Source organism: Phoxinus phoxinus, assembly GCF_949152265.1.
Source record: "Phoxinus phoxinus genome assembly, chromosome: 12".
In the NCBI taxonomy this organism is placed as follows: Eukaryota; Metazoa; Chordata; class Actinopteri; order Cypriniformes; family Leuciscidae; genus Phoxinus; species Phoxinus phoxinus.
This window is the reverse complement of record NC_136887.1, coordinates 34,841,707-34,851,218: the sequence shown is the minus strand read 5'-3', so window position 1 is coordinate 34,851,218 and position 9,512 is coordinate 34,841,707. Positions and strand designations below refer to the sequence as shown.

Sequence of the window (9,512 nt, the reverse complement as noted above, 5' to 3'; positions counted from 1 at the left end):
CTTAATGTAAAACAGAAATACCCCGCGTAGTCGCTGTCGTGTTTGTCATATAGTTCTTTATGTTCCGACACCAACGAGACCAACAGCTCTACATTCATCTCGTCTTGCATCTTCCTCGTCTTATTTCTTCCCGACAGTGTAGACGCTATATCTTCTTCGCGTTACGCTCGGCAAGACCGTTTTGTGTGTGAGCGCCCCCAAGTTGTGTTTACTGTAACTTCAGAAGCTCCAGACACGTGAGCAAAAGCGCCAATCTCATTGGTCGGATAGTTTTCGTAGCAAAAAAACGAACCCGAGGCGTTTAAATTTTTTTTCCGCTTTTTTTACGCGTCGGTGTGCACACTCACATTGGCGCCCTTTGTTTAGTCACGAGGCGTTAAACGTCGGCGAATATTGCGCGCAAAATTCGTTCCAGTGTGAACAGGCCTTCAGTCCCGCCCCTCCGCTTCCGGATCATGGGACCTTATTTCGGAAAAAATCAGGGGGGCAGTGTTCCGAAAGACATTGAAGCCGACCTGGGCGCCGCCATTGGCTAGCGGACCCCCGCCTGCTGTTAGCATTCCATTGACTCCCATTCATTTTGGCGTCACTTTGACAGCGAATAACTTTACATCTGAGGCGTTTAAAGACACCGTTTGTCCATTGTTTATTTCTAAAGAAACACGAAAATGTATAAAAGGCTCCATTACCTTGTATCTTACGTTATGGCCCCGTAGAAGCTGTTTTTGTAAAAATAGGCTAACGATTGCGTCATACCCGCGCGACTCTGTCGCACAAGCCGAAAAATTACCGTATGGACAGGCAGAGAAGCTCGCAAGCAATCGGGAGGACGTGGAGCATAAAGTCAAGGGAGAAGCCCATAGAGAGTGATAAAGTTGCTCCCGCTGCTAGCTCATGGACAGCTAATGCTCACGCTCTCCGTCTCTGCGAGATTCGGAAGGGAATGATTCAGATTTCTCTCGGCACAGCTACTAGAAGACCTACAGGTTGCTCACGTCACATCTATGTCGTCAAGCTCAGTTTGAGTCTGTGCAGTTCGCCTGGCGATCAGGAAGTGAGTGCTTCTAATTGACTTCACTTCTCTCCGTTGAAACCTATGGGGTCGCTGTGTCCAGTTTATATACTGTCTATGGAAAAAATATGTATGTGGCGAGAGACAACTTATACTACGGCAGCTGGTTTAGCCCAAAACATGTGCAGTTATTTGGCCGTTGGGTCTGTTCAAGGTCGGATCACGTTCTCACCACAAACTAACCGCTCCAGAGTTCATTTGAAAGCGCACCGAGACACTAAATGAGGCAGGCCGTGTGAAAGCACCCTAAAATGTATCAAAACATGAACTTTGATCCTGGAATGTCTTCCTCAAAAACCTTGATTTCTTTTCGAAAGACATGAACATCTTGGATGACGTGGGAGCGAATAAATTATCAGGAAATTTGAACTACTCCTTTGAGCAAGAATGCATTGAATTTATCAGAAGTGACAGTAAAGACAATTTTGAACTCTCTCTCTCTCTCTCTCTCTCTCTCACAGGGAGCGTATTTTAGGAGGCAGGAGGTCTCGCTCCGGGGATTCGGGCCGGCAGAACTTCCCAGTGAAAGTGACGGTGGAAGTGATCCGAGACTCTGTCCTGGACTCTCATGGTTTCAGTGTCTCAGCACAGCTCCCCCTGCTGGTCAGGGACGTCACTGCAGGTGCACACACACACACACACACACTCACGTGGAGTTCGGCTTACGGGGCGCGCCGGAGCAGGTTGTTTTTGAACACAGATTATGATCTAAGCGAAGCCGGGTTTGGACACTGTCCTTACAGGAGATCTTTTATATTTCTCAGAGACACCAATGAGAGTAAATAGAGACGTCCAAGAAGCAGTGTTATTTAGTGTTATAGGCTTCATTAATATGTTGAATTATTTTTTATTTTTTATTTTTCATTTAAAATTTAGCTAAAGTTTGTCATTTTGTTGTGTTTTTGTAAAAAAAAATCACGTTTTCTAAAAAAATATAATTTTTATTAATATTTTCCATTTGAATTTTAAAGTTTTAGTATTTTATTGTGTGTTTTTTGTCATTTTTTTGTCATTATAGGTTTCGTTAATATGTTGAATTATTTTTTTATTTGATATTTTTCATTAAAATTTTAGCTAAAGTTTGTCATTTTGTTGATTTTTGTAAAAAAAAAAAATTGTTTTTATTAATATTTTGAAATTAGTTTTTATATTTTCCATTTTAATTTTAAGTTTTAATATTTTGCTGTGCATTATTTGTCAGTTTTTCCTCACGTTTATTTTGAAACCATATAGTTTCTATTAATATTTTGAATTAGTTTTTATTTTTATATTTTCCATTTTCATTTAGTTTAGTTTAAGTAATTTTGTTTTGTGTTTCTTGTCTTTTTATCATGTAGTTTTTGTTGATTTTATAATCTCCGGTAACACTTTATTTTACGGTGTCCTTGGCTTGGGGGTGGCCTCGTAGGGCAGCGAAGCAAGTGCATTCTGGGAGTAGTAGTCTTTCATCCCCATGAGCAAAAAGTACATTTTCTGGCTTTTCTCAATCTAGAAGGCTCCAAAATCAAAAATAATTTCACATTTCTACTACATAAGTTACCCATTTTAAATACACATTCATCTTTCCAGCGGTGAAGTATCCCTTTAAGGAAAGATTGAACAGATGTGTCAATGGTGGTGAGATAATATCAGCCGCTAATTTGAAAAACAACAGTTCAATGAGATCAGGACCTGATGATTGATTCACATCTGAGGTCTTTTAATGCAGAGCAAACATCAGAAGAGTTACTGTGATTAAAAACAAACTCTGTTGTCCGTAGATGACGCTCTGCATCCACTTGGACTATCTTATCTGGGCCGGCTTATGGGCAAGCTTCAAGTTTCAATTTCAATACAAAAAAATTCTCTCCCAGTGTTTACATGCACCAGTGGGGAATAATAGTGAATCAAACCAAACCAATTCCCCGGGAAAGGCTCGGAGAGTGATTGCACTCTTTCATCTCTTTCATGGAAAGTCTATTCTCTCGGCGGCAACGTTCATAAGTAATACGAGTGCATCTTCTTTGTGTTTATATAACATCCGCATCATTGCCCTACTTATGGAGACTCATCTGGCAATTGACCCTTCGCTAAGCCACGCCCCAAAACCCCCACTGACCAATCGTGGCTTAGCAACCGTAACTAGGCGCGGGAGGTCTGGCAAGATGAGCTCTGTGGGGGGTCGCGGCATATTTTGAAAAGTTTTTAGCAATGAGCATTAAATAAAAGTCCTTAACTTTAACTTTTTTCTGTTCAAAATTAACAATATTTATATAATGAGCGAGTTTATCATGAATCCATTTTCCACTCCGTGTATGTGTCTTATCCTGAGCCACTGGTACTCCTATAATAAGTGTTTACACTGGGACTATTTTACACGGGTTCGGATGTGGAGTAGCTTAGGACCGGCGTGACTCGTCATTGACGTACACAGAGAGAAGTAGTTCCGGCTATAATGTTCTTCCGAAAGACGCATTATTCTGTTACGCAAGTTTATTATCACTCGCTATAGCGCCAAAAGCCTCAGAAATAAAGCCTCACAAATAACATGCAAGTATTGAGGTCCCAGACAGCAGTCATTTAGTGATAGCCTATATTCTTTATTTTACCTACACACAGTGTGAATATTTGTGTTATTGCATATTAAATAGAACCAATGTATAGGCTACTCCTCGGCTTACGTTTTTAAATTACAAAGGGCCTACTGATGTTTTTGTTATTGTATTTTCAATATGATAGGCTATTATTTGTGCATAAGCATATCTGGTTATAGTAAACATACCGTTTGTTTGAAAACAACATATTTTGTCCTCCTTGCTGCAAGCTTACAAGAGCGATAATATCATTAAATGTGAACGGGGCCCTAAAATATTTTCTTGGGGAAAGGGGGTCTCAGACAAGAAAAGGTTGGGAACCACTGCTGTACCCCAATCCGATCGCGGCTCTACCGGTGTTAGTGTTATTCCACTAGATTTATGGATGAGCTGTTTGATTTATAATTATTATATTATTTCCACAGATATTTCGCCTGTTCGCCAAAAATGGCTAATTATCTCCTTGGGAGTGTCTGACACCGGGGCGTACACACTGTGATAGACGTGCCAGGCGCGAAAGCTTGTCAGGCGTAGCAACAGTAACTGAGGAGGGCGGGGCTTAGCGAAGGGTCAATTCTAGCATGTCAACACAAGATGTTTCCCGCCTTTTTTAAGCATTTCAAATTCAAATCAGCCAATTATAAGCTTCCATTTTCGGAGATGGTAAACGACACGCTCACTAGATCTGGCAACAAAGCTCGCTCACACACACACACACACACACACACACACACACACACACACACACACACACACACACACACACACACACACACACACACACACACACACACACACAGATTCTGCAGTGCTGACTTCTCTCTTTTTTTCAGAAGAAACAGCTGATAAAAGTCCAGAGGGAAAACCTCACAGCGTGTGTGTGTGTGTGTGTGTGTGTGTGTGTGTGTGTGTGTTTGGCATGAAAACAAATGAGTGTAAATGGCAGGACAGAGCAATGCAGAGACTCGTGACATGAATAATGAATTAACTTTCTCAAGCCGTGCGTCTCTATAACTTTGACATATTCAATGATAATAATCATAAATGTGTCTTGAGCATCAATATTACACTGATTTCTGAAGGATCATGTGACACTGAAGACTGGAGTAATGATGATAAATTCAGCTTTGATCACAGGAATAAATTACACTTTATTATATATTCACATAGAAAACTGTGGATTTACATTATAATAATATTTCAAAAATGTAACTATATTGTTGATCATACTTTAAAAAAATATGTTGATTGATTTTGACATTACGAGTATTGCTGATCATAAAATCTAACAATTGACATCAGAGGATGAGGAACAGAATCTCATCGCATTAATTTCAACATAAACTCAGCATAATAAACATGAAAATACACACAATAAGACAGAAGCATCTATCATCTTTTACTCACACACCGATAAAAATGATTTTGTGGTGAAGTAAATACTACAGAAAAAACAAATGTAATTTGTACATGAAAAAGTTAAGAATTAAAAAAGCTAAGTACATTACATGACTACATTAATGCTCATTTATGCTTTAAGTTATACAATTAAAACTTTTCTGAGACTGGTGTTCCCATCATGCATTACATTAATGAGGTTGATTTTTCACTGTTTTCCAGCTGAATTTACACTGTTTTATCATACATTTTTGTTGTTAGGATTAGTAACTTGCCATTTTTTGACAGTTGGAGTTCATTTTCTACTCAAAATGACACATTCATAATCAAAAACGATCCATCGAATCATGTTACCGTCATTGTGTACTGTGTAAAAAGTGTTGAGGTGTGTTCACAATATCTTTATTATTTATTCAGATGTTTCTAAGTAAAGCAAACACTTTGAAAACGTGGTTAAATTCAGTGTTATATTGTTTGAGTGAAATGTATTGCAAAGGAAAGTTCAACTAAGTAGAAATTACTGAACCTTTCACTGGCCAAGTTTAAATGACTTTTACTTAACTTAACTTATATTTAAAACAGTAATATCCTATACTAAACCTAAACCAATCTTGACAAACTATATCATTTGAAAGCTTACAATCTCTAGTTTACATATTGGTGACTGGTGACATATTGGTAACATCAATGGTGACTGATTTTTAAAATAAATGACAGAGGAGCCGTGATTTATCAATTTGCAACAAGAATATGTTCATCCTCCTGAGGCGTGTTCAGACCTTTATTTTGAAATAGTGATGAACATGAAAAATCATGAAAGAATGGTAGAAACCTCAGTTTGTTTTCATGCCAAGAGTTCAAAAGATAGCATCCATTCAATTCTTTTAGAAAAAAAGCTCTGAAAATGTTTTAAATATAAAGAAAATAATAATAGATTCAGCATTAGTGATGTGGCAGCGAGCTATAATGCACATACGTGATCTTCTGTGTTTCTTAGAGGATGAGTTCATTTCTAAATCTGCCAAACTTCCAACACTACTTCTGAATAGGACGTCTACTTCATAAATTGTATGAAAATTGTAAAAATAATGGTTCAGACTCAAACAACATATGGAAATGGAGGCGTCCTTATATGGGCAGTAATGTCCACTAGTGGAGAAGTGTGGTACTGCGCCCAAACTACATCTCACTGAACGCTTATTTCAAGAGATATCAACCTAACATTTGAAACACAACTTGTTCAGATTTTTGGCTTTGCATTTTTAGAGTCCACCAGGTTTTGAAAATATATATTTTATATAAAATATGAATAATTACATTTTGAACATTGTACATTTTCATAAACTTAAACCTCTATAACTTTTTTTCTGTTTAACTTTCTTAATTTATTTCACTTCTACAAAAATCTGCCAAATATCTTCTTTAAAACAAGACCAATCTTTATTCATCTATATTCCAAAGCATTCTTGAATTACAACCATTTAAGTTCGAAATGTGCATTTTCATGTCTATTAAAAAAAGCCGCTTAAAGGTTGGGTAGGTCAGAATTGTCTAAAAAAAACTTTTATTCAAATTTGTTTAAACTGTCTTTATATACCAATACATCATTTAAATGCAAGTACTCTGAAATAGAGAGTATAAAAACTGAGTGACTCTAGTGTATTTAATCTTCAATAAACACAGCTCATTAACTCCATTCACTCCCACCTAAAAACGGGTGTGCGACTGCGCGCACGTGGGCGGAGCCAGTAATAGCGGCGGTAGTCATGGCGACGGAGAGTGACAGTCGCGCAAGCCAATCACTTGTTTCGTCACAGTAGGAATTAATGAGCTGTGTTTTTTGAAGATTAAATACACTATAGTCACTCAATTTTTATACTCTCTTTTTCAAAGTACTTACATTTTAATTATGTATTGGTATATAAAGACAGTTCAAGCCAATTTGAAAAAAAGTTTTTTAGACAATTCTTACCTACCCAACCTTTAATGGGTTAATTCCATATGTGAAATTTACTTTTAATAAATAGGCGTGTAAAAACGAGAGTTGTTCAAATGCATGTAACGTATCTTAATATTTATTGTGTGTGTGTGTGTGTGTGTGTGTGTGTGTGTGTGTGTGTGTGTGTGTGTGTGTGTGTGTGTGTGTGTGTGTGTGTGTGTGTGTGTGTAGGAGGCCCAGCAGACGGACAGCTTTTTCCAGGAGATCAGATCCTAAAAGTAAACAATAAAGTCATAGAAGATCTCTCCCCTGAAAACACGGAGCAGATGATCAGGTGACTGATCCGCACTGTATTTGTGTAAATGTGACGATGAGCTCATGATTTTGTAATGATTTATGATTTATGCTCCGCCCTCAGGGATTGCCAGGACTCTGTAACCATGACGATCCTCAGAAATATGACGGTGTGTATTGAAGATTCTCCGTCCTGTTGTCCTGTTTAAAAAATGTGCTGCTGATTAAAATGCTAAATTTGATATTTAATTGTGTGTGTAAATTAATAGTATTGGACTTAGTGCTGGAAACCCAAAGCCAAGACAATAGAGACTCCAGAATAACAATATTCATGATTCTGAAGATGAAAATACTGAATTATTGTAGACGAACATGCTTGATCTCTTTCTGATATCCACTTATAGACATTTGTCATTATCAGGACCCACAAATATTCCCCCATTGCATTATTATACATTATATTCAACATTATATACAGTAGTTTAATGCAGTACTGGCACTAAAACTTATTTTGGGTGAACTATACACAATACATATTGTTGCATTTTTGTATTCTGATATATTGTGATACGATATATTGTTCCACCCCTTAAAAAAAAAGCTTCTTTTTGCTTTCAGAATCCCAAGTCTTCCTTCATAACCGCGGAGAAGAGAGCTCGCCTGAGAAGAAACCCCCGTAAAGTGCGCTTTGCAGAAGAGGTGGTCGTCAACGGACACACTCAGGTAAAGCCAACCGCGTTTCTGACGTCACACACTACCCTGTAACCAATCAGATCAACGTGTGATCGGCAACCAGTGGATCTCTGAGTGAGTGAGTGAGTGAGTGAGTGAGTGAGTGGAGGCGGGGCTCATTTGCATATTCATAGAACCGCGCATGCTAAATGAGGCAAGGGTGTCGAGTTACATTCAAGATATTTTAAGACATGAAGACATTTTTTTCTCAGCAAACACGGTTTGAAATCGCTGGTGTTTCCAACCCGATCTCACGACAATTCGTACGAATTTTACGTGGCTAATTCGTACGAATTCATAGGACCTCACTCGTATGAATTTGTACTATTTTTGCTAAATCGTACATATTTTACGAGTTGCCCAATTCGTAAGAATTCATACGAATAACCTACCCCTGACCCCGCCCCTAAACCTAAACGTCACTGGGGTTTAGACAAATCGTACGAATTCGTATAAACCAGTCACATTTTACTCACTCGTACGAATTGGTTGTGAGATAGCGTTGGCGTTCCTGACGTCACAAACTACCTTGTAACCAATCAGATCAACGTGTGATCGGCAACCAGTGGATCTCTGAGCTGAGTGAGTGAGTGGAGGCGGGGCTCATTTGCATATTCATAGAACCGGTAATACTAAATGAGGCAAGGGTGTCGAGTTACATTCAAGATATTTTAAGGTATAAAGATATTTTTTTCCAAGGAAAATTTTTTTAAATATGTAATTTTGGTGATCAAAGATTCAAAGAAAAAACGTTTTAAGGGATAAAATAATTGACTTTAAATTAATAATAGCCTATTAAGTGAGTAATTGAACACTAGATTATTTCTATGACAGGTATTTGGACATTTAAAGGCGCAGTAAGTGATTTCTGAGAAACCCTGTTAAAAGGTGATAGAACCGAGCAGCAAAACACACTTGTAGCCAATCAGCAGTAAGGGGCGTGTCCACTTATTTGAGGTGCCTGTGTTACATAGTGTGTTTGTGAATTTGGGGGTGGAGCTATCAAGATAGGGGTGTGATCCTAATGGGTAACGGCGTGTTTGTTTTGGTGATTTCAAATGTCAACAGTGTGTCTCAGAAATCGCTTACTGCGCCTTTAACACTTAAATTAACACGTAATTACATTAAAGATGATTGTGAATACATGTAGGGTAAGTACATATGCTAAGCTATCAGGCTAATCGGGTATCTGTATGCTAATGCTAGTACATACACATCTCTTTTAATTCCTTTCTGTGTAAAGCACTTTGAATTACCATAGTGTGTGAAATGTGCAATATTAATAAACTTGCCTAGCTATAGTAATATGAGTGTGCCGTCTTTGTGTGTCTAAAATATTTTAATACTTCCATGTTTTATTCACTCTTCCAGGGAAACTCTCTTCTCTTCCTTCCCAACGTTCTGAAGGTTTACCTGGAGAACGGCCAGACCAAAGCCTTCAAATTTCACAAGACCACCACTGTCAAGGTTTGAGAATGATCTTCTTAACCTTAATTTTGTGAAA

The 9,512-nt window shown here is 38.1% G+C and overlaps 1 protein-coding gene across 3 annotated transcripts in view; it reads left to right on the top strand.

Annotated features, from left to right (window-relative positions):
• frmpd1b (FERM and PDZ domain containing 1b) overlaps positions 1 to 9,512 on the top strand; it is a 56,466-nt gene that overhangs the window by 24,210 nt on the left and 22,744 nt on the right. For all 3 annotated transcript variants that reach the window (XM_079630027.1, XM_079630028.1, XM_079630026.1), the window contains exons 3-7: positions 1,534 to 1,694; positions 7,214 to 7,316; positions 7,401 to 7,446; positions 7,895 to 7,999; positions 9,380 to 9,475. In XM_079630027.1, coding sequence (XP_079486153.1) covers positions 1,534 to 1,694; positions 7,214 to 7,316; positions 7,401 to 7,446; positions 7,895 to 7,999; positions 9,380 to 9,475 — 511 coding nt within the window. The remainder of the gene's footprint in view (positions 1 to 1,533; positions 1,695 to 7,213; positions 7,317 to 7,400; positions 7,447 to 7,894; positions 8,000 to 9,379; positions 9,476 to 9,512) is intronic.